General features: G+C 36.3%; 1 protein-coding gene across 6 annotated transcripts in view; it reads left to right on the forward strand.

Annotated features, from left to right (window-relative positions):
• Window positions 1-26050, forward strand: part of ACSL4 (acyl-CoA synthetase long chain family member 4) — an 89886-nt gene that overhangs the window by 26225 nt on the left and 37611 nt on the right. Inside the window, exons 2-4 of one of the 6 annotated variants that reach the window (XM_036454417.2) lie at window positions 12709-12762; window positions 22928-23458; window positions 23936-24113. In XM_036454417.2, the coding sequence (XP_036310310.1) occupies window positions 23108-23458; window positions 23936-24113 (529 nt within the window). In that variant the 5' untranslated portion in view covers window positions 12709-12762; window positions 22928-23107. Of the gene's footprint in view, window positions 1-12707; window positions 12763-22927; window positions 23459-23935; window positions 24114-26050 lie in introns of those variants that run through there. The other 5 variants (XM_045587402.1, XM_036454419.2, XM_036454420.2 and 2 more) reach the window with 5 other exon arrangements.

A 26050-nucleotide genomic window follows, 5' to 3' on the forward strand; every position in this document is an offset into this window, starting at 1 on the left:
TCAATTCTGGCTTTCCCTGAGTGCATGAGATGCTTCTGCTAGCAATTTCAGCTAGACTCTGGTTATGAATTTGGACCCAGTAAGCTATTGATACAAGGAGTCCTTTTTGGCAGATACATTACTTTTTGAGGTTCACAAACTTAAGTGTGTGTGTGTGTGTGTGTGTGTGTGTGTGTGTTTGTATGTATGTGTTTGCATTTACCTTATTAATTATAAAGGAAGAAATTATCACAAATGGGTGATAACAGATTTCTTAGCTAGAGTTGGAGTATTTCTCTTGGTATTCAAACTAACTCTGTCTTTGATGTTGGATAAAGGCAATGGACTCAGTATTAATGACCCCAGAATACTGCAGATTTGTCTATGTAGAGAAATATCCACTGTTGTCATACAATTTATATGTTCTTCTAGCACTGAAAATGAGCTTTTTTTAAAAATATATTTTATTGATATTTTACAGAGAGGAGGAAGGGAGAGAGATAGCTAGAAATGTCGATGAGAGAGAAACATCGACCAGCTGCCTCTTGCATACCCCCTACCGGGGATGTGCCCGCAACCAATGTACATGCCCTTGACCGAAATCGAACCTGGGACCTTTCAGTCTGCAGACCGACGCTCTACCACTGAGCCAAACCGGTTTTGGCTGAAAATGAGCTTTGAGTTAGGAGCAGAACCAAGGATTTTATGTTTAGCTACAATTAATTGTTATCTCTCTAAAATACAGTGGCACCTTTTTGTTACACATACTTTCCCAAAATATCTGCTTCAAGTAACATAAAATTTAAAAAAATCCGGCAAGGTGGTTTGGTTGTTAGAGCAGTTTCCTTTGCTCAGCGACTGCAGCTCCTCCTTGGGCAACAGAAGTGGTGAGTCTGTTCAGGATGAGGCCTAAGACTTCTGCCATTGGGTGAAAGAAAATGGTTCAAACCAAGCCTTCTGTTCACAAATCCACATGTGGGAAAGCTTCCTGCTAGAGCTGACCACTAAAACTGCCAGGGAAAGTGCCCCCTCTACTGGCGCGGTGTGAAAACGTCATCAGTACAGGCCCAAGACCATTGTTCTGTCATTACCAGAAACCAACTTATTATACTTAGTTTCTCTTGTATAAGCTGCTTTCTAGAGGTTGGTGAGGGAGATCAGGATTTCAAAACTGACTGAGGTTTCAGAGTCTGTCACCGGTGCACTACAGGAGGCTAGTGAAGCGTGTACCTGATGGGTTTATTTGATGAGGGTTTATTTGTATTGTACTTAAGTCATTCCATCTTTCTCTCAGGATAAATGTGAAAAGTGACTGTTCGCACACCTTAGTGATATGAGCACTCTTTCTCAGGAGTGAAAACAATGATATTAAGAAGGAATAGGTGATACTTCTTGCTTCTCATGTTTCTGTATGTTAATGACTTGTTAGTAGATATTAAGGTACTAGAATTGATAAATGTGTACAGGGGCCTTTTGCAATAAAACTGGTTATGACTTGATCCAAGTGTTTAAGAATTAGGGCTAAGTCTGACAATGCATAAAATGTAGAATGTGGGATTTTTCAAGGATGAAGATATAAATTTTACCACAGTGTGACTTACAATTTCCTAAAAGAGAAAAAAGTAACCTGGCAACTATAGAACACACTATTTGCATCTATAATAGCTATTTTATATATAGTGAAGTCAACATTTTTATTTTTTTATTTTTTATTTTTTAAAATATATTTTATTGATATTTAACAGAGAGAAAGGGAGAGAGATAGAGAGCTAGAAACGTCGATTAGAGAGAAGCATCGACCAGCTGCCTCTTGTACATCCCCTACCTGGGGTGTGCCCGCAACCAAGGTACATGCCCTTGACCGGAATCGAACCTGGGACCTTTCAGTCCGCAGACTGACGCTCTACCACTGAGCCAAACCGGCTTCCGCTGAAGTCAACATTTTTAAATTAAATGTTTTACATTCACCTGTGGGGTATCTTTGTCATTAAGGTGTGTGTAATTTAGGGTCCAGTTGGTTTTCTCCTAAGTAGACTACACTTGTTTTCATAGTAGTAAAATACTTTGCAAATTATACCTTGCATAAGTCCTCATTCTAGCATATCCTAACTGACCCTCTAGCTGATAAAGTAAATACTAATAGAGGGATTTTATAAAGGCTCTAGAATATAATACAAGTTATTCACAGTATAATTATAATTATAAACAGTATAATCTGTTTCTAGTATTCTGAATTAGTTAGTGATCTGTTTCTAGTATTCTGAACTATTATAGTTAGTGCAGCTTTTCTTTGTGTTGTGGTTGGTCTCATAACTAGGTTGACTTTTTTCTCTATCAATAGGAAATAATACCAAAGTTGTTTTCTTTGTGGAATTTGTATTATAATAACCCTTAGCTTGCTGTGTGTGTGTGGGGGAGGGGGGCAGCTCCTGCTTATTGAACCTCTGCTAGGTAAGATGATGTTCAGTTAAGTTACATCTGGAATATAATCCTGGGAAGATCACATTATAAAGATGGTCTTCAACGTGGATTTTACATTTATCTTTCTATTGAAGTTTTAGGTCCTTGTGTATGTTGACTAAACTTAAAATAAACTTGTTTATCTAAAAAAATTCTATCATAAAAATTATTGCTAACAGCTTAGTCCATGTTTCTCAGTGGTTGAACATCGATCCATGAACCAGGAGGTCATGGTTTGATTCTCAGTCAGGTCTCATGCCCAGGTTGGAGGCTCGATCCCCAGTAGGGCACATGCAGGAGGCAGCCAATTGATGGGTCTCATCAATGATATTTCTCTCTCTCTCCCTCTCCCTTCCTCTCTCTGAAATCAATAAAAACATATTTTAAAAATTATTGCAAACAAGTGAAATGAACGAAAAAAATAATGACTTGATCCAGCCTTACTTTCTGACAATTGTTATTTCTTTTACTCATTCCAACAAATACTTGGTGCTATTTCCAAGTTAAAATATTATCAATAGTCTACGTTGTAGCTTCTGGACCATTTTCCCATTTCAAGATTATAAGTAGTATTTCCTCATATTTCCAAATTAAAGTAAGATACAGAGATAATAAGCCACAATATTTGATTCTATTTCCAAGTTAAAGTGGGATACAGAGATAATAAGCCTCAATCCTTGCCTCGAATGAGCTTACAGTTTAGATAAATGATTAAGGTAAATTTATACCAGTAAATAATATAAGATAATAATTTTACATCTATTAGGAAGAGCTCTATAGAAGTTCAAAAGAAGACTAGACTTTTTAGCTCGATATTGGTGAAGGTATCCCAGAAAAGTTGGCTTTTGAGCAGAATTCTAGGTAGAAGAACATGAACAGTTTGTAAAGCCAAAGAATGGAATGACAGTTTTTAAGGTAATAAGTGGTTTATTTGGAGTGGAATACAGGTAAGAAGATACTTTTCCTATTAAATTAATACAATAATGTTATAGTAAAATACTTACTGGTGCTGATTGGGGTATAAATAGGTGTAGGCAGTCTGGAAAGTAATTTTGTAGTATATATTAAGAGCTTCCTTTCCCAGCCCCACCATACCACACATATCCAAAATCTTCTACCTAGAACCTAGTAATCACACTTTTAGGAAATATGAGAAAATACTTTTTATAATCTTGAAGTGGGAAATTGATCCAAAAGCTACAAAGCAGACTATTGTAATATTTTACGGCTTAAAACTTAGAAACCAGCATTTGGCCCAAAGAACCCAAAATAAAGAAAAAAGCTATACTTGGAAAAATATTTGTAATATATCAGATGAGGGCTTCCCTCCTTAATAGACAAAGGACTGTTATGAATCCATAAGGAAAAATGAATAACCAAGTGAAGAATGGGCAAAGGACTTGAACAAGTTACTCATGAAAGAAATTCAGATATCTATAATAATAAAAGAACAATATGCTAATTAGACTGAACAGCCAAACCACCTTCTGGAAGTCCTTCCAGATGACATTCTGGACAATGCTGCAGTAGCAGAGGCTGAGGCAGAGGTGGTTAGAGGCAATCAGGCAGGCAGGCAAGCAGTTAGGGGCAATGAGGCAGGCAGGCAGAGTGATTAGGGGCTATCAGGCAGGCAGGTGAGCAGTTAGGGGTGATTAGGCAGGCAGGCGGGTGATTGGGGCAATCAGGCAGTCAGGCAGAGTGGTTAGAGGCGAATAGGCAGGCAGACAGAGTGGATGGGGTAGGCAGGCAGGTGAGCAGTTAGGAGCCAGTGGTCCAGGATTGTGAGAGGGATATCCAACTACCAGTTTAGGCCCAATCCCGTCAGTCGGACATACCCTGAGGGGTCCCAGATTGTGAGAGGGTGCAGGCTGGCAGAGGGACCCTCCCACCATGCATGAATTTCACGCACTGGGCCTCTAGTAGTTAAATATTTTTATATGTTCATTGAAAATTAAAACTCTTTTTGGTATCTATCAGAGTTCAGTCTAGTTTTGGAGGGGATGTGGGGGAAATGGGTACTCCTGCCTAGAACGTGAATTGGCATATTTTTCTTAAGAGGGAATTACATTTTTCTTTTTTTTCTTTTTAAATATATTTTATTGATTTTGTACAGAGAGGAAGGGGGAGAGATAGAGAGTTTAGAAACATCGATGAGAGTCATCGATCAGCTGCCTCTTGCACACCCCCTACTGAGGATGTGCCCTCAACCAAGGTACATGCCCTTGACCGGAATCGAACCCGGGACCTTTCAGTCCCCAAGCCGATGCTCTATCCATTGAGCCAAACCGGTTTTGGCTACATTTTTCTTTTGAAAATAAATTTTAGACTTTTGCAAGAGTTGCAAAAACAGTACACCATTTCCATGGATCCTATACCTAACTCCCCCTAATGTTAGCAACTTATAACCTGGTAGTCAGACATTTCTCTTGCAATCCAGGACCACTTGCTCCTAACTGCTCACCTGCCTGCCTGCCTGATTGCCCCAATCACTCTGCCTGCCAGCCTGCTTGCCCCCAGCTACCCTCCCACTGCTGACCTGCTGACTTCCAACAGCCCCCCCTGCTGGCCTAATCGCCCCTAACTGCCTCTGCCTCAGCCCTGCCACCATGGCTTTGGAAGGACATCCAGGAGGTATCCCAGTCTAATTAGCATATTATCATATTACCCTTTTATTAGTATAGATGGTACAATTACCAAAATTGAAGAATTAACATAGGTACAATACTATTAATAAAACTACAGACTTTATTCAAATTTTACTAGTCTTTCAAATAACATCATTTTCTGTTCTGGATCCAACCCAGGATCCCACATTATATTTAGTTCTCAGGTTTCCCTAGTCTTCTCTAATCCATGGCAGTTCTTCAGCCTTTGTCTTTAATGACCTTGACAACTTTGAAGAACAGGTGTCAGTTACATTGTAGAATGTCCTATGACCCTAATTTGGATTTATCTAATGTTTTTTTATTTTCATGGATAGACTTAAATTGTGCAATTTGGTCAAGAATACCAAAGAAGCAAAGTTGCGTCATTTTCAGTGTCATCTACATCATGTCAGTGTGCCCTACCTATTTCTGGTGATGGTAATCTTGATGATGTGGTTAAAGTGATATCAACTGTTTTACTACAGTGAAGTTATATTTTCTCTCTTTGCAATTAACTATTAATTATACTATGTTATATTAATATTGATATGTATTTTGTGAAGATACTTTTTTAAAAAAATTCTCACCCAAGGATATTTTTCCATTGATTTTTAGAGAGAGTGGAAAAAGGAGGGAAAGAAAGAGAAATATAGGTGTGAGAAAAACACATTAATTGGTTGCCTCCAGCATGTGCCCTGCCAGAGCCCAGGCCAGGGAGGAGTCTGCAACTGAGGTACATACCCTTGACTAGAATTGAACCCTGGGACCCTTCGGTCTGCAGGCCAATCCACTGAACCAAACCAGCTAGGGCTGGGAAGATGCTTTGAGATCATGAATATATCCAGTTCAGCTTTGGACTTTTATCACTGTTAGCATCTGTTGATGGATTTTGCCTGCAGCTATTATTACTGTGGTCTACTAATGGAGATTTTCTGTTTCCTTTATTCCTTCCACATGTATTAGTTAGAATTCTTCTGTAAGGAACATTGGTTTCTTCTCCCTCATTTATTTATTCATTCATTCAGTCAATTTATTTTTATTAGTGTAGGCCCCTTGATATTTATTTTATTCTTTGGGATATAATCTAATTATATCATTTATTTTGTGCAGATTGTATCAGCTTTGACCATTGGGAGATCTTTTGGGTTGACCTCTGTGTCCTGTTGACACAACCTCATTTTCTTAAAGCACATTCTTACATTCTGGCATCAGAAGATACTAGGCTCACCTTACATTTTTCCTGCCCTGGCTCTGAAATCAACTAGTTCTTCACCAAACTTTGGTTTCTTTTATTGGAAAATAGTCAATGGAAACCCAAGATCTGGGTGCTGGTATCATCAGCTAGGGTATCTCTGCTTTTAGTACTGGAGGACAATTTTAATAGACTAAAATAAAAAATGGTTATACCCTTTTGACCTAGTGATTATGTTAGAAATGTATCCTATAGAAGCACTGCCATAAATATATTGCTAAGGATGTACATTGCTGTTATTTCTAATGCGAATTTAGAAAAATCCAGTATGTCCATAAATAGGAAAGATTGGTTAGATTTAATTTGATATGGTCATACAATGAAATACCATAGAACTATTAAAATTGTTAGGTAGATCTATGTGTTTTGGCATGGAAAGACAACTAAAAGAGTCATTTTTAAACTTGCAAACCTTTGTGTGTCTGTATTAAAATATGCTATTCTTTAAAAAAATATATTTATATTTATTTCAGAGATGAAGGGGGAGAGGAAAGAGAAAGAAACATGATGAGAGAGAATCATTGATTGGCTGCCTCCTTCATGCCCCCTACTGGGGATTGAGCCTGCAACCTGGGCATGTGCCCTTGACTGGAATTAAACCTGGGACATCTTCAGTCTGCAGGCTGATGCTCTATCCACTGAGCCAAGCCAGCTAGGGCTAAAATGTGCTTTTAAAAGTCCCCAAGAGTAACCAACAAACTTGTCAAAGCTATTATTTCTAGAGGATTGAATAAAAAAGATACTTTCATGTTGTATTTTATGTTTTGTAATGTTTTAGTTTTTTAAACAGCTTGTTGAGCTATCATGAATGTTTTAAAAAACTGTTTGTTTTAGGTCACCTAACTTTTCCATGAAGCAACAGTCTAGTCCGTGACAGTCTGGAATTATTTTCATATTCTTTACACTATAAACAATAGATATTAGGTTGTTTGACTGAGGCTATAACATTTCTTTTGTTTTAATTGAGGGAAGAGAGGGAGGGAAAGAAAGGAGGGAGGGAGGGGGAGGAGAGAGAGAGAAAGAGAGAGAGAGAGAGAGAGAGAGAGAGAGAGAGAGAGAGAGAGAATATTTGTTGTTCCACTTATTTATGAATTCATTGGTTGATTCTTGTAATTTCCCTGACCCAGGATAGAACCAGAAACCTTGGTGTATCTGGATGATACTCTTAATGAAGTAAGCTACCCAGCCAGGGAAGGTTATAACATTTCTTTATTAAATTTTAATGTTCATGAGTCAAGTGACTCACAATATTATGACCATTTAAGGCTTCTAAACACTAATATAGATTCATAAGAGGGAAAATGAAGGATTCTGCTCTAGCTTAAATTCTGAGCAGTAATCTTCAGTAGATTCTTTGACTGCTTTATGATGGTCCTGTTGGCCTGTTTGAAATTTGTCATTTTCTTGTTTCTTTGTGACTTTTAAATCAAATTTTAAGTAAATAATTCTTATTTATAAACATTTTTGATTGATACTAGCTCAGAACAAAGAATACAAAATATAAAAAACATACAATTCACCTATAATTCTATCACACAGAGATAGCTAACATTAATATTTGGTGTACATCTTGCTAATATTTCTATCAATATGTACCTATTCAAATACATGTGTATATAATGATATCACACAAACTGTTTTGTACCTGTGTTATTTCTTGATTTCAACTTTTCTAATCTTTGAACTATGTTATCTATAATGGTAGTTTTCATCTATTACTTATAAATATATGACATATATGTTTATCTAACACAAGACCTAGAAAAGACCATTGCTTAAGGGAAGTGTTTTGTAAGGGACTCACCAGAATTTAATTTTAGATTTGAACATTAAGTGCTTAGGGCTTTGTTAAAATGTTTTACTCATTTCTGAAACATTTGTTTTTAAATTTATTAAGATTGGTCCTTGATATTAAGTAAAGGAGGAAGATTCATCATGCTTGAAATATTTCCAACAGATGCTATCACAAGTTTAGTATTTACTTTACTTCTGAGGAATGTTTTTAAAGTATTGGTTAATAGACTAACTTATTTACAGAGCACAAAAACTAAGCACATTAATGGTTTGTTTTTTGTCTCAAAATATGAGGGTTATTGAACGTTGTTTGGATTTGTATCTCTTTTTCCTTAATCACTCTGTTAACTGCACGGATGCTGTTTTTCTCCCTGGTATTTATTGAGTGAATAGGGCTTTCTCAGTGCTGCCTCATTCTTTAATTAAAAGATGATAAATCTAGATCCTGTATCATCTCTTTTTTTCATACCACCAGGTGATAATTAAGTAATATGTTGTGTTATGCTGGCAGCAGCTTCGTATCATTTTCTCTTGTGCTTGATCTAATCTCACGGTATTTTTTGGAGTAACATGCTGTACTTTCAATCATCAAGTATTATGCACTGTATGTAATTGTATGTGCTAAACATTTATATGTCTGGCAGTGCAGTAGGTTTGTGTACACGAGTATCACCACAAACAGGTAAATATTACATTGTGCTACTAAGTCATGATGTTATATCACTGGGCAATAGGAATCTTTCAGCTCCATAATAATCTTATAGGATCACCATTGTATATGTGGTCCACTCTTGGCTGAAATGTTGTTAAATGCAGCACATGACTTTATATGAAGTTACCCTCCTTTTGTATTAATATCAAATGTTAGCCCTCAGGGAGAAAGATAAGAACATGTTAAATAGCATGATATATATATATATATATATGTTGTCTTAACCATTATAGTCACACATGTACTCATACTGTTGCCAGCACCCCCTCCCCAAAAGTAGATTATGGATAATAACTTGATGTTGGAAAGTAGTTCTATTAAACAAGAACAAAAGGAATACTCTGTTAGTAATAGGCCTGGTTATAAATCATTCTTTCCTTCATTCTTCTAATCTTCTACTGGTAATAAAGGAGAAAATTAACTGTCCTAATAGCAGATAGTGTCGATGTTAATTTTAGGACTTGCGTTGGGGTATCCAGATTTAAAAAATTGAAGGATTATTCTCATAATCATATGCAAGTAGTACTGAGTGATACTGAAAGGAAATAAAGTTTAGTACTTCAGAATTATAATGCCATGCCCAGGAAACCCCAGGGGTGTTGGAATGTAAGTAAGCAATATCAAATTACTGAAGGGCCTTCTTATAGGGTTCTGAGTATTCAGATGATAAGTAGTTTTCTTTTGCAAATGCCAATATAGGTTAATCCTCAACTGCAAACGTACCCCTAAACCTTCATAGTGTATATATTTTGAAGAACATCACAAAACTGATGTGTGTATTCCTCGAGGGGAGATAAAAATATCTTTAGATTTCTACCTAGATCAGTGCTAATTTGGAAAGAGCATTGTACTATTTAAAGGAAATTATTCATTTTTTGTTTTGATGGGAAAATAGGTTCCTGCAGGTATTTGGGAGTGAGAATGTCTGTGGTCAGCCATTGTCTGTGTCTCTGCACTTAGCTCCTATCCTGACTATGGAGGAATAAGAGGTACAAATAAAACCATTAAGGGCATGACAACAACTTCTTGCCTTTTATTTTTTATTTTTTTATTGAGCTATGATTGACATGTAAATTGTGTTAGGGTATACTTTGTGTTACTTTGATACATTTGTATATTGTAATATGATTACTACCATAACTTAGGTAACACTTCTATCAGTCACATAACTATCACTTTTTTTTTTTGTGGTAAGAACATTTAAGATCTAATCTCTTAGCAATTTTGAAGCTGTTACACAGCATTGTTGCCTATAATCACTATGCTATATATTAGATCTTCATAACTTATTTATCTTCTAGTTGCAAATTTGTACCCTTTAACAAAATGTCCATGTTTTCCCCCTAACCCTCAGCTCCTTGTCACAACCATTCTACTCTGTTTCTATGCCTTCAGCTTTTTTAGGTTCTACATATAAGTATTATCTTACTAATAAAAGCCTAGGTCCTAACCGGTTTGGCTCAGTGGATAGAGTGTTGGCCTGTGGACTCAAGGGTCCCAGGTTCGATTCTGGTCAAGGGCATGTACCTTGGTTGCAGGCACATCCCAGTAGGGGGTATGTAGGAGGCAGCTGATTGATGTTTCTTTCTCATTGATGTTTCTAACTCTCTATCCCTCTCACTTCCTCTCTGTAAAAAAAAAAAAAAAAAATCAATAAAGTATATATTTTAAAAAAGTCTAGGTCGTCCTCATGCCATGATGCCCTCATGCCATCATAAGATGGCTGCATGCATAGCGAAGGAGGGGCCTGGAAGCCACTCTGCACAGCCTCTGCTGGGGTTCCCGTGGGCCTGCTGAGGCGGGACCCCAGCTCTGGCCTACCCTTTTGGGGCAATCCATCTAGGAGACCCTCTTTGGGTGATTGATTGCGGGGCTCCCACATTGCGAAAGGACACGAGCCAGGCTGGAGACACTCCCCTCCTCCCCCAGTGCATGAATTTTGTGCACTGGGCTTCTAGTCATACAATATTTATCTTTCTCTCTCTCTGGCAAGTCTCAATAAGTATAATGCCCTCAAGTTTCATATATATTGTTATAAATGGCAGGATTTCCTTATTTCTGAATCATATTCCATTTTATATATATATATGATATATCTTCTTTATCTATTCTTCTGTTGGCAGACACTTAGGATGCTTTCATATCCTGGCTATGTGAGTGAATGCTACAATGAGCAAGGGGATGCAGATAACTTTGATATCCTGTTTTCATTTTTTTTTGGATATATACCCAGAAGTTGCATTGCTGAATCATATGATAGATCTATTTTAATATTTTGAGAAACCTCCATGCTACTTTTCATAGTGGCTGCATCAATTTATGTTCCCACCAAAAGCGCACAGAGTTCCCATTTTCCATATCCTTGCCAGCACTTATTATTGATATTTTTTTTAATAATGGTTATTATACCAGGTGTGATATGCTACCTCATTGTGGTTTTGATTTGCATTTTCCTGGTGGTTAGTGAGGCTGAGCATCTTTTCATATCTGTTGGCCATCTGCATATATTTGAAAAAATGTCTATCAGTTCCTCTGCTTATTTTTAAAATATATTTTATTGAATTTTTAGAGAGAGGAAGGAAGAGGGATAGAGAGTTAGAAACATCAATGAGAGAGAAACATCGGTCAGCTGCCTCCTGCACACTCCCCGCTGGGGATGTGCCTGCAACCAAGGTAACATGCCCTTGGCCAGAATCAACCTGGGACCCTGGAGTCCGCAGGTCAACGCTCTATCCACTGAACCAAACTGATTAGGGCTCTCTGCTTATTTTTTTTAAAAAGTTATTTATTGTCTCAAGTTTTACATATGTCTCCTATTTTCCCAATTGACACCCTCCCCCAGCCATTCCCCACTTCGGGCAAGCCTCCACTGCTCCAGTGTCTGTGTCCACTGGTTATGCTAATATGCATGTATATAAGTCCTTTGGTTGCTCTCTAAACACCCCCTCCCCTGCCATTTGTCTCTAGATCTATTTTTGTTCATCAGTTTATGTTGACCATTATATTCCACATATGAGTGAGATCAAGTGCTATTTATCTTTCTTTGACTGGCTTATTTCACTTAGCATAATGCTCTCTAGTTCCATCCATGCTGTTGCAAATGGTAAAAGTTCCTTTTTTATATTGGCGTAGTTTTACACTGTGTAGATGTACCACAGCTTTTTTATCCACTCATCTGCTGATGGACACTTAAGCTGTTTCCCAATCTTAGCTACTGTAAATTGTGCTGCTATGAACATAGGGGTGCATATATCCTTTCTGATTGTTGTTTCTGGTTTCTTGGGATATAATCCTAGAAGTGGGATTACTGGGTCAAATGGGAATTTCATTTTTAACTTTTTGAGGAAACTCCATACTGTTTTCCACAGTGGCTGCACTAATCTGCATTCCCACCAGCAGTGCACGGAGGGTTCCTTTTTCTCCACATCCTCTCCAGCACTTATTATTGCTTGTCTTTTTTAAAATAATGGTTATTATAACAGGTGTGGCGTGCTTTCTCATGGTTTTGATTTGCATTTTCCTGGTGGTTAGTGAGGCTGAGCATCTTTTCATGTCTGTTGGCCATCTGCATATACTAGATATATGAAAAATTATCAGTTCTTCTGCTTATTTTTTAATCTTGCTTTTCCCCCCATAGATTTTGAACTGCTGTTTCTTAGAATCAGGCTTAGTTACTTTTCTGAATTCCTACTAGCACTACTTCCAGTTTAGACACTCATCTGTAGTCATTTCTTGTTTTTCTTTTGGTACATGGCTCATCATGATTCAGAGTGCACCGGTAATGTGTAACATCACTTGAGGGTTTTTTTTTTTAAGGGATTCTTTTTTCATGTCATTGTACCCATGAATGTTTTCTCTTATTGCAGATTGAAGTTGCGAAAAAATATACGTGTTCTTCTTAAGAGAAAAAGGGGTAATCCGTAAGTATTTATTCTTTAAAAATTCTAAACTTGCTATTATTGTATATCAGCTTTTGGATAAAATTAACTGCCCATAATAACATATCTTGACTATTTTTACAGTGGAAAAACTCTGCCAATATTTATGTTTGTTTTAAAAGAAAGGCAGCATTTGGAAAAGTGATAGGAAAACTTTACCCAGTGCAACTCCTAAGATTTAAACCACCTGTCACTAATTTATAAAAGGAGAAGTGATAATTAATATCTAAATAAAATCTTTTTCTTTGAATAATACTAAAAACAAATGGAGTAGCAGATTGCACTTCCAATCTACTTAGGCTTATAGGCTGTATGTGCCTTTGGCAAACTATTTAGCTTCTTTTTGTCTTAATTCCTCATCTGTAAATTGGGCCTAATGGTAAGTGCCCAGTGAATGGTTCACTATTATTGATGAGGTTACATCTGTGGTAGTGTACACTTTCCTCCATTAAATTGAAGCTTACTCTAGTTACTATTTCTTAAACTATATTTCTGATCTTCAAAAGTTTAAGTACTAGCATCGTGCTTCACAGAGGCATCTATTCTAGATAATAATACAGAATAAAAGAAATACATCAAATTACCTAAATTTAGAATCATAGTGTTTGAGCAGTGGACCTTGAGTTTACCTAGTTTAGGAGTTCTCAAACATTGATTTTTAGACCAGTGCTGGTCAGTGAAGAATATTTACCGATCCATAGCGAAGAGTGGAAAATAAGGACAATAGCCATGAGTATTTTAAAGCTTTTTTTTTTTTCCATTTGAAGGATTGCTTCTTATTATAAGATATAGTCTTCTAATTTTGGATAGTTAAACATGTCTGTATTTTATGAAATGATTGTGATAGTAAGTGGTAGGTATTTTGTTTATAATGTTCATACCTGCAAAAGTTGACAGCTATGTTATTCCCTTCACCATCCTTCTTTTTTAATAATTTTTTTTTACTGGTCTGTGATCTTAAAATCTGAATTCAACTTTCTCATTTTGTAGATGATGAAACAGATGAGCAATTATTTAATTTGTTTCAGGTATTATAGCTCAGCAAGTTGCCGAACCAAGATCAAAGCCCTGTATACAATGTTGCCTCTTGTATTTCTGGTCTTCTGAGAATTGCTTTCATTATGATAGGTTATGAAGTTGAAACAGAAAATCTACTAGTTTGTATGTGCTGGTAACTAATTTTGAATTTTAAGTGTAAAAAAATTAGAAAGAGTTAATATTCTTCTATCACTAAAGTCTACTTATTAGCCTGCATTAGAAAAATATTAAATATGGCCAAATATTTTCATCAGCAGGCCAGAATTAGCTGTCTCTGAATTCAGCTACTTAGGCAGCATGCTACCCTATCATTGACAAAGGAGGTACAATATTACAATATCCATAAGGTTAGCATTTCCTTTGAGAAAGAGACAATGGTGTCTATGAGGGTAGTAGTTTTCAAGCTTTGAAAGTTAACTTATCTACCCACAGAGTCTGCTTGCTTCCTCGTGCATTCATTCTCTCTCTCTCTCTCTCCTTTCTCTATCTCTCTCATAGATAGATAGATAGATAGATAGATAGATAGATAGATAGATAAACATCTATAGCAGTTGACTTGCAGCCCACCTAGATGTATAAGAAAAAACTACCAAGGTGAAGAGTGTTAGCAAAAGCATTAGCAGGAACATCTGCCCAGTGTTTTCAGGAGTTTATAGCTACTTTGGAGTGTCTGTGATAGAGACTCCATTGGCCTAACTTTGCCTTGGCTATCCCAAAATACACTTCAAAACAGAAATACCTAATTATCTCTCTTGCCTCTCTCACCTTAGTGAAGCATGCCTAGGACCGGAAAAGAAATGAATGTGAAGGGAGAGAAGATAGTGGACAATATCTACCCATTCCTAATGTGGAGACATTAACTCTAGGAGTCCTCTCCAATGGCTACTTATAATGGGCTTGATGTAGCTTCCTTTTTAGGTTAAGAATTATCTCACCCCAATAATTTTAATTTAAAAAAGAATTCTTTAATTTCTAAAATATCAGACACACCCACAATGAAATGTTAAAAATATAAATACATATTGAGTTACTTGCTGCCTTTGGAATATCTATGTTCTCTTCTTTACTAGTGCTAATATTTGAGGGTTGATTGAATGGACCATAAGATCTTCAACAGATTTATTCATTTTTTTTGAGTTATTTTATTAGTCCCATTTATAAGGTGTATTTAACACTGAAGAGCAGAGTGAGCTTTTATAAAATTTATTTTTAAACCATGATAGAGTTTTACATTATGTTGGCCAGGTAGCCAACTTACTCATTTCAGTGGTTTATTAGGTCATTTTGTAAGAAATGGTTTCAGATTACATAGTTGTATGCTTTTTATCAGTATGAAGGATCAGGAAACAACATTAACAAAGAGCTAACCTATTAAACTGGCACCTCCTCTAGCAAATGTAGAGGGTAGGTCATGTGGCAAAAGGTATAGTTCCATAAATTCTCCCTGTAATACAAAGATATTCCTGTGGGCACTATTACTGCTAGTGACAGGCTTATTTTTTTGAACTTGCATTTATGGCTTGTAGCCCACAGTTGTATTATTGCACTATGATAAATAGCTAAGATGACAATAGATAGATATACTCTGTACAGTAGTCCTACCTTGGAGGAAATGTTCCAAGACCCCTGGTAGATGTCCGAAACCGCAGTTAGTACCGAACCCTTATATATAGTATGTTTTTCCCCCTATACATACGTACCAATGATAAAGTTTAATTTATCCATTAGACACAATAAGAGATTAACAACAATAACTAGTAATAAAATAGAACAATGATAAAAATAAAATAAATGTTACTCAAAGACAAGCATTGTGCTATCTGCTTCCTGTTTATAGCACTGAAACCTTTATATTTCTCTCCAAACATATGACTCCCCAAACTTAGTTTTCTCCCTTTTCATGATGTTTAATAAAGTTGGGTTGTAATATCATGTTTGTCTAACATAATTTATCCTCAAAATTCCTTAAATATAAGCTTTGGATTAAATTATACACTTAACTCCCAACTTTAGAAAGTTGCATATTAAAAACTTACGTTGTGATCACAGAATAAGGAAATAGATGCACACAGTGTGTGGGATGTTTATAGGCAGCAACATATCTCCCAGATAGCCTAATTTCAACACCTTCAGATAGGATCCCAATTATACCGTCCTGTGACCTAGAAAAAACATTATCTGATGCCAATTGGGAAAGCTCTTAAAGGCATTATGGGAGGGAACTTGTACTTAGAGTATGAAAGATCATCTTCAACATGGCAGCTAAGATGCTTTCTTTTCTGGGAAAAGCTGAGAAGAGACTGGCAGGATGGAAGCTTCAGCAATTACTATCTCTCCAGGTGATGAAGTAAACAGTAATCTTGTTAGAGATGCATCGAAAGATCAGTCATAGTTGTTAGATACTTCTAGTCAAAATAGATAGGCACAGGTGCAATGTGTTGATACAGGGCATCTATATTATTCACCCTAAGTTTTTATTTTGTTTTTCAGTTTTCAAGTGTATTATTATAACTTATTATAATAGTAAATGAATGTATTTATTATAATTTTCAAATTCATTTTAATTATTGGGTTTAAAGTTTGAACAGGCTGTTTCATAGTGATAATTTTAGTCTACCAATTTGAGTCAGATAAGATTTACAAGGAGCAGACAGATGTGTATTTCACATGATTATTCAGTCTTGTAGACTGATAGCAAAAGATCTTTCTAGCTACTCTCAATGACTTCTATTTTCTTAAAATATTGTTTTTATTAATATAAAATTAATTATATTGTAATATAGCATTGGTAAAGTTTGATTTTATTAACCAAATGCAGTCATTCTTTTTTTTAACATAGTATTTGAACTCTATCCTGTACATTTTTAAATTATTTGGAACTTTTTAATAATGTGTGAAAGAAAATAGGATTTTGAAAAAAGCACTCCACCCTTTACAAAAGTCTTGGTGGTGCAACATCTGTGGAGAAATATGCTATTTTAAAGTGCAAGTGCAATATGTATGTTATCTGTTTAATCTCTTGAAACTTTTATAATAGTTTTCTGATGCAACCCCAATCTTTTCAGAAGGTGAATTGCCTCTTTATTGGGTAAATTACCCTTTAATGATGTGTGACTTGAAAATGTGATTTCTTGAAGTAGCACTTACATAGTTAATCATTGATTTTCAAATATACATTTTTTACACTTTTATAAAATCTTATGTTAAGGACAGATTAATTTGTCCATGCTTTGTGTTATAGCTTGGCAGGTGCATGGGTCCTTGCTTGGTTTAGTCCATTTCCTAAAACTTCTGAAATTGTCTTGGCTTTATATGACTTCAGCTTATTAGTTTCTATCATTCTTAAAATGATGATGTTTCTGTCATATGCTTCTGAAGATGATGATTTCTTTTAAATTTGGACTTTAATCAGTATGTAGTATTTGTTTCCTTTGTATACTAGAGCTTAATGTATCACTAATGCTTTTTGCATTTAGCCTAACTATCTCAGAACTTTGAAGTAACTGGAATGAAATAGTTCTACTAAGTTTGGCCTCAAAACAAAAAAATAAAATAAAATAGCCTCTGATTTTCCATAAAACTTATAGAACTTACTAGACATCTAAAAGCCCCCCCCCCCCCCATTTGAGTCAAATAAAACTTACAATGAGCTGACAGATATATAATAAAACTGCATTGATTTGTAGGGCAGATCAGTGCTCAAATTTTTTTTGCCAAGATTTCTTTATATACAGAGTTTGTCACTCTTATCAGTTTAGATTATACCAGTATGACTAGGGTCACAGACAATGTAGCTAAAAACATGGACTTTTTAAAATCAGATAGACTGGAGTAAAAAATCCCTGCTTAGTTATGTTATCTTGGGCAAATTATTTAATCTTTCTGAGACTGTTCCATCAGCAGTAAAATGAGGATGCTACCTTAAAGGTGTTTTCTGAAGGATTAAATAAAGTAATGCATGTATAGGATTGAGCACAGTGCCTAGCCCATTGTAAATGCTCAATAAGTGGATATTAATATGCTTTCTATATGGAATGGTAAACATCATGACCAGTCAACTATTCTACGACTAAATATGATGTCCTGCCATTTTCTGGCTAATCTAGAATAAGAAAAGTGTAATATTCTAATTAGACCAGAGGACCTTCTAGAAGAGGCAGCCACCATAGTGGCAGGGGCTGAGGCTTATTGGCCTGCTTCTTCCCAGTTTGGCCTTCATCAGCTCTCAAGGAATGGTTTTTAAATTAAAGAAGTAATAGCCCATTATAATGCTGATGGCAACAATTCAGTAGATCAGGAAAAATTAATGAGGCAAGAGTGAGGGGAGAATCCAGGGAAGAACCCATAGAGGTTTTTATTCTATGACAAGGTGCCATGCATGAGTGAAAGGGGTTGGCCTTACCTGGGAGCCTCACCAGTTCATCTATAGTCACAGGAGTGAAGAGATCATGTGGCCACATATGCTAGTAGGTGGGCAGATGCTTGGTGGGCAGTGGAAGTTCTTTTCAGAACACACATTGGTGTTCTGGAGAGAGAAGAAGGCATGAAACCCTGGAGAGCGGGCCAGTGTATAGACTAGTGCTGTACAGTATGGCCCACTTGAGGGAGCAATCACAGATTTAAAGGGGGGACATTCAGCACAGTCAAGTTTTTCTCCAGTCAAATTCAGCTATGTTGATACAGGTGCTTAACCAAGTCATGGTTTATCTGAGTAAATACAGCAAAGAGAGAGGCAAGAGTGTTGAGTATATTCCAGGAACTGATTATTATTGCCCATTACATTTAAGCTGGATAAAATGAAGGATTCCATCAACAATACCATGCAGTAGCTACTACAAGTAGTATTTCTGTTTTATTTTTTTAAATATATTTTATTGATTTTTTACAGAGAGGAAGGGAGAGGGATAGAGAGTTAGAAACATTGATAAGAGAGAAACATCATCAGTTGCCCCCTGCACACTCCCTACTGGGGATGTGCCCACAAACAAGGTACATGCCCTTGACCGGAATCTAACCTGGGATCTTTCAGTCCGCAGACCAATGCTCTATCCACGGAGCCAAACCGGTTAGGGCAGTTTCCTGTTTTACACATGGTACCACTGATACAAAGGTTTTCAATGAGAGGTCATATAACTTTTCAAACTCATACTTCATAGCAGACACTGGGTTTAGAACCCAGATCTCCTAACTGTTCAGCCCATTTACTACCTACAGATGCATGTATAGTTGTAATCTAGTAAAGTTGACTCTGGAACAATTCAGTTTATTTCTTGCTCTATATCATAAAAGTGGAATAGCATTACAGCATCTGCTCACTACTTGCTGCATTTCCAATACATACTGCACTGTTTTTGCTGCATTAATTTGCTCATCCATTTGTTCTCTCTGATAGGACTGTCCTCATTTCCTAATCACCACCCTCTCCTTTTGAAAACATAGGCATCCTTCACACCCACTTCAAATGCTATGTTTTTGTGAAACCTTTCTGGGTGGTTCTACTTTCTCCCTCATCTCTTCCCCCCCCCCAAACTGGGTACAATTTACCCTCCCTTGAATATATTTAGCATTATGTTCTTGTTTCTCTTATGAGATTTATCATATTCTATCTTATATATTTGTGAACTGATGTCCCTGCCCCTTCCATGACATATATTATATATGAATACATGTACACGCATACATAGAATGCAGGGCATGTTTTACTCATCTTTGTATTAAGTGCTCTAAACTTACACATAGAAGGTGTTTAAATCTTACTTTTAAATGAATTTATCAGTAGATGAGAGTATATCCCTGGAAAACTCTTGACAAGGAAGGATTTTAAGATGATAGGCAAAACTGAACAGAGGCTAGCTGGTGGGCTTGAAACAGCACCAGACTTGGAGATGGGCCTCTGTTACAATTTGCACTATCCCTGGTTTGCTTCTCTGAAATAAGGGATCAGATAATATCAGTGGTTAAAATATTCAGCTGCACTGGAGGTTCCAGTAATCCCTTTAGGGGCTTTCACAGCCTCCCCAACCAAAGCAGCTCTTTATTTACTTTTATCTGTATTTGTATCTTCACATCAATATAAAATTGTATTCAAATGAACGAACATCACTAGAAATACTTTGAAAATCTTTGGACTAAATGATCTCTCTGATGGCTCCTCACTTGAATGTTCTTTGAACCCTACCTGTGTGTGTGTGTGTGTGTGTGTGTGTGTGTGTGTGTGTGTATACATAAATGTGACTCTATATTATGAGAATTTAAGTAGAGAAAACATTTCCCTACCACCAAAGCTTAAGGTAAACATGTGTAAAATATTAAGCATATATAACAACATAAAAGACTAAGAAACATACAGTACAGTTTAAATTCAACTAGATTATAAAGCCTTTCAAAAGCTGCCTTCTACTTCTTTTTATGTCTTCAGCTCCAAGTCTGACAATTTCTGAAATAAGAATGAGGTTCTACTCACCTCTTAGGGGCACTTACTCAATTGAACACTTTTTTTGTAGTATTGTCCCTGAGAATTTATATGTTGAAACAAATATTATTTTAGTTTAACTTCATTTGTATAGTCCTTTATAATAACAGTAAGGAATTTTTAAAATTGTGTGTGTATGTAGATCATCTGTATCTTTGGATGTTTATTAGGGGGTATTATAAAATATTTGGTATAAGAAAAGTGTTGTGTTTGATAGACTTGAGAACTACTGGTCTGTGCTCTATGCTTGGGTGCTTAGATGTTTGGAAATTATGGTACAATAAAGGATCATAATGAGTGGTTGACATTTAAAGTGATGTAGGAAATTAGAGAATAGAAATATTTGTTGATCTGGGTAGTCATGCAATGTCTGATGGAGAGGATTGTTAAAGGGGATCTTGCATATTGAGGACCAGGCACTTGACTTACCTTTTCTTAAAGAAATGAATGACCAGACTTGTGAGAGAGACCGAGAGAGCTATTTTTAGGTAGGGGAAAATCACAAAATTTGAAGTTGGAAGGGCACCAAGAAATTATTTAGGCCAGAAATCCTTAGTTCAGAGTTGGTGTCACCTTTTGGGGTTCATGGGTGTGCTTCAGGGAACACATGATTCCCCTGAAATTTTGTGTAATGTTTTGCATATTTTTCTTAGAGGAATTGGGTTCATAGTTCTCACTGGATTCTCAAAGGGGCCCATCACCTTTAAATACCGTATTTTCCGGTGTATAAGACGACCCCCTAATTTTACAGTTAAAACATAGGTTTAGGCCTATATTCGCTGTATAAGACTATCCCCCACTTCAAAGAAAAGACTTACTTTGCCGTAAAGATCTGCAGGTAATTTTTGTGCAATTTTGGTCTTTTGCCCCCGATTTTCGGTTGACTTTTTTTCGTTTCAAAAGTCGTCTTATATGCCGGAAAATATGAATGGCTACTGATCTAATCTTACTTCAAGCTCAAGCAGCTGTCTTTGCTCAATTAGCGAACAAGATGGGGACTGAAACCCAGATCTTTTTACTTGTAGTTTTTTGTTAATTTCACAACACTCAATTAATAAACAAAAGCAGAGGCAGAATTAAGCTACCATTTTATAGTAATTGGTGTAAAAATCAAACAACTATCATGGGGTCAGTAGTCTGCCTGTCCATTTCCACAACATTTGCAGAAGGATGAGCTTCAGTTTGTCTCCAAGTGAAGTAATATTTTAATTTTTATGGTTAAAATACACATTCATTTGCCAAAATAGCTTTCTCAGCTGAAGGCATACTCCCTGAAAGATAGTATTCTGGAGGCTGTTTCTGTAGTTCTTTTCCAATTGGCACTGTTTTTCTGACCTGCAGTGACCTCCCATTTTCTCCTAATCAAACCAAAACAGCTTTGCCTGATTTGTCAGATTCTGTACCATTGTAGCCTACTTAGCCAAGGAATATTCTGTACCTCAGTCTGCCTAGTGTCCATATTATTGGCACTCTCTATTCTCCCAAAATCTTTTCATTCCTACATCTGTATTTCATGTTGTTCTCCTACCAGGAATGCCCTACATTTTTCTCCTTTATTTCTAGATCCCCAACATAAGGTCCAGCTTAAGTCTAATTTCCACAGATCCTCCACTAGTTACTCTTGGCATTTGTACTTCCTCTGAACTCCAGTTACATTTATTGCTTTTCCTGCACAACATAGCACTTGTGTATTTCTGTAGGACTTTACATTGGAAATGCTTCAGTGGTCACCTTGGGAGTGGGGTTCTAGGAAGTACAGGGTGAGACTCTGGATACTCCCAATCCTTGCTTCAGCCAAAGCAATTCCACTTTAGTTTTATATCAGGGCAATCTGCAAATGTTTTTATTTGAAGAAGTGGTTTAGCTGTACCCACCCTCCTCTCAAAAGAGTTTGAAAAATGCTCGCTCTATCTGGTGTGCTGTTTGGCTCATAAGTGTTAATTTACCAGGTCTTACACTAGTACTTCAGACTTAATACTACCATTCCTGACTCTCGAATGCAATTGGTTCATCAGTAGTCACAAAAATATGCAACTGGTGCAATTTTGAGCACAAAATAGACACTTAGGAAATGGTTTTATGATTGTATTGCTCTGATCTTTGGGGGGGATAGGAGACAACATTATCTGAGAAATTTACCTTAATAAAGAACTCAGAAAAAGAGTTCTGGTTGATGTTTAAGAAATAAACCTAAAATGATGGATTGTTTTCCCTTTTGGATATAAAACCAAATCTGATTTAAATATGATTTACATATACATATTTCTGATTTACATATACATATTTAAGAGGAACTCATTATTGGCATCTCTACTCACCCAAAGTTTAGCCAAACTTAAATATCATATTCATGCATTCATGTAAGTATTAAATAGTATTACTCAACTCACAGAATGATGCACAGAGTATCATTTATACCTAAAAACCTAGGAAGGATTAAATTCAGAAGTTTATGGCAATAATGATTAACATAGGAAATGCCAGTTTTCAGACCAGTTATTTCAGCTTTCTGTATCAAATCAATTATATATAAAGACCTGAGTATTTAAATTAGTGTGCTATCAACTTGTTAATACTCTTGTTTTTGTTTTTGTCTTTTTTCCTACTGTCTGCCTGGCTCATTGTCTTCACCTACAGGTGTACTTTTTTGTCGGCTTCCAAAGATTACTAACTTTTTTATCTATATCATTAAAATTGAACTGCCTTGGCTATACTGCTACCTTTCTGCTGCTTCCATTAATGCCTTCTTCAGCAAAATAAGGCTTTTGAAGCCAAAGGATAACAAGAAGTAAACACCATTTTAGAAGTCTTGCAACTATGAATCTTAAGCTAAATGTGCCCACCATTATTTTGCTGCCTGTCCACTTGTTAATAACAATATACAGTGCCCTTATATTTATTCCATGGTATTTTCTTACCAATGCCAAGAAGAAAAACGCCATGGCAAAGAGAATAAAAGCTAAGCCCACTTCAGACAAACCTGGAAGTCCATATCGCTCTGTCACACACTTCGACTCACTAGCTGTCATAGACATCCCTGGAGCAGACACTCTTGATAAACTATTTGATCATGCCATATCCAAGTTTGGGAAGAAGGACAGCCTTGGGACCAGGGAAGTCCTAAGTGAAGAAAATGAAATGCAGCCAAATGGAAAGGTGTTTAAGAAGGTAAAACATTTTTGGGCTTTTACTTTTTTTTTAAGGGGAGGGTACATTTTACTTGATCATAAATCAAGTGCCTTTTAAATATCCCTGCCCTAACTGGTTTGGCTAAGTGGTTAGAGTGTTGGCCTGCGGACTGAAGGGTCCTGGGTTTGATTCCGGCAAGGGGTACATGCCTGGGTTGTGGGCTCGATCCCCTATAGGGGGTGTGCAGGAGGCAGCCAATCAATGATTCCCTCTCATCATTGATGTTTCTATCTCTCCCTCTCCCTTCTTCTCTGAAATCAATAAAAATATTACAAAAAAGCTTTTAAAAATAAATAATTGCATTCCATTCTGGTGCTGTGTAACTAATTCTCTGAAGGTCGCCATAGTTTCTGAATATTCACCTCAGGGCAACTTTAAAGTTTCATACTTTGAATAGTTTTTTAATTGTTTGCTTGGACAAATGTACTAATATTAGAGAATGTCTCATTTTAACAGTTAATTCTTGGAAATTATAAATGGATGAACTACCTTGAAGTGAACAACAGAGTGAATAACTTTGGTAGTGGACTCACTGCACTGGGATTAAAACCAAAGAGCACTATTGCCATTTTCTGTGAGACCAGGGCTGAATGGATGATTGCAGCACAGACCTGCTTTAAGTACAACTTTCCTCGTAAGTGCCTTGTATTTTTGGAGGGGGAGAGAGAGGGATTTGTTTACATGTGAAACTGTCTTGAAATCTTTAATTTTTTGAAGTAGGTGTCCTTTAGTCATTTATCTGCCTAAATTATGTTTGTAAAATAGTATGTAACATAGTTAAAATATATCTGACAATTCCTGTTAAAATTAATAACTTTGAAGAACTAGTATGAGATTTGGTTGCTTAATGAATAGAATTTAGAATTTTACTTTTTAATTGGAAGTGAATTGTACTTGAAAGATTTGGGGTTTGGGGCATTTTTAGGAAGTGACCCACAAATAATCACACAAAAATAATTGCTTTAGGTAATTCTAGTTCATTGTTTCACTTCAAGGTCTCTTATTGTACTTTTCCCATTTTACTTGGGAAAGAAGCATGTGACAGCTTGAATTGGCATTAGATTATGTTGTCCAGAAAGTAAAATTGAGTATATTTTTAGCCATTGTTCAAGAAATTATATTTAATTATTAATAGCCCAGAACAGTGCCAGCACTCAGTTATTTGTTGAATAAAATAGAACACTATAGGTGTGGTGTAGGAATCAAGGGTTTGCATTTCAAACTAACAAAAATAGGTAATATGAAAATGATTCCCTGTATATGCTTCACGCAACTTTAACAATCAGCAGCTTGTGAAAAGTAGCAGTTCTTAACAATGTTGTTGTTTTGTTTACCAGCCTAGAGTTGAATTTCCAAGCCTATCTAAGTTTAGCAGATGTCCTCTTATTCTAACTATTCTGAGTTTCAGTTTATGTTTTCTGTCTGTTAGATCCTAAAGAGTAGATCTCCCTGTCCACTCCAATTTAGGCTTAGAAGTCTCCAAACAGTGTGAACATGAGACCCACAGAGAAAGCTTCTTAGACAGAGTGAGAATGTGATTTATGGCCTATCTTCTGACTTGAGATGCTCAAAATGTGAGGATTCTCAAGGACTTATCCTTTCTTTGGCACTATGACCAATGAAAGTGTGTGACACAGGGGAGCCCTTGCTGGAATAGCTCTGACCTTCATTGACAGGTCAGCCAGACCATATAAAAGAATGAAATCTTACCATTTTCAATAGCATGGGTGGAATTAAAGGGTATTATGCTAACAAAGTATATCAGTCAGAAAAAGAAAAAAAATCACTTATATGTGTAATCTAAAGAACAAAATAAATCAACAAACAAAATAAAAACAGGCTCATCCATACAGAGAACAGACTTATTGTTGCCAGAGGGGAGTGGATTGGAGACCTGTAGGGAAAAGTGAAGGGACTGAGAAGTACAGATTGGTAGTTAAAAAATAGTCATGAAGATGTAAAATATTTCATAGGAAAGGAAATATAGTTAATAATATGATATGTAATAACTATGTATGTGCCAGTAAGTTACTGGAAATATCAGGGGGAACACTTTGTAAATTATATGATTGTTTAACCACTATGCTGTACACTTGAAATGAATATAAAATATTATTGAATGTAAAATGTATCTAAGAAAAAAATTTTAAATATATTTTATTGATTTTTTACAGAGAGAAAGGGAGAGGGATAGAGAGTTAGAAACATTGATGAGAGAGAAACATCCATCAAATCAGCTGCCTCTTGCACACCTCCTACTGGGGATATGCCCGCAACCAATGTACATGCCCTTGACTAGAATCAAATCTGGAACCTTTCAGTTCTCAGGCTGACACTTTATCTACTGAGCCAAACCTGTTAGGACAATCTGAGAAATTTTTTTAAAAGTTCAGCGAGAATCTATTGGCCTTGATCATCTTAAATTACCTATTTTTGACCAGTCGTGGCACTTCCTGTATTTCTGGGTTTCTTCAGGTTTCGAAAGTTAGAATTCTGAAAATTTGTTAGGAAAATTTTGGAATACTGTATCAGTAAATTGGAAGCAAGGTTGAAGTGTAATATAGCAAAGAC

The sequence above is a fragment of the Pipistrellus kuhlii genome, unplaced genomic scaffold (assembly GCF_014108245.1).
Source record: "Pipistrellus kuhlii isolate mPipKuh1 unplaced genomic scaffold, mPipKuh1.p scaffold_m20_p_29, whole genome shotgun sequence".
Taxonomy (NCBI): domain Eukaryota; kingdom Metazoa; phylum Chordata; class Mammalia; order Chiroptera; family Vespertilionidae; genus Pipistrellus; species Pipistrellus kuhlii.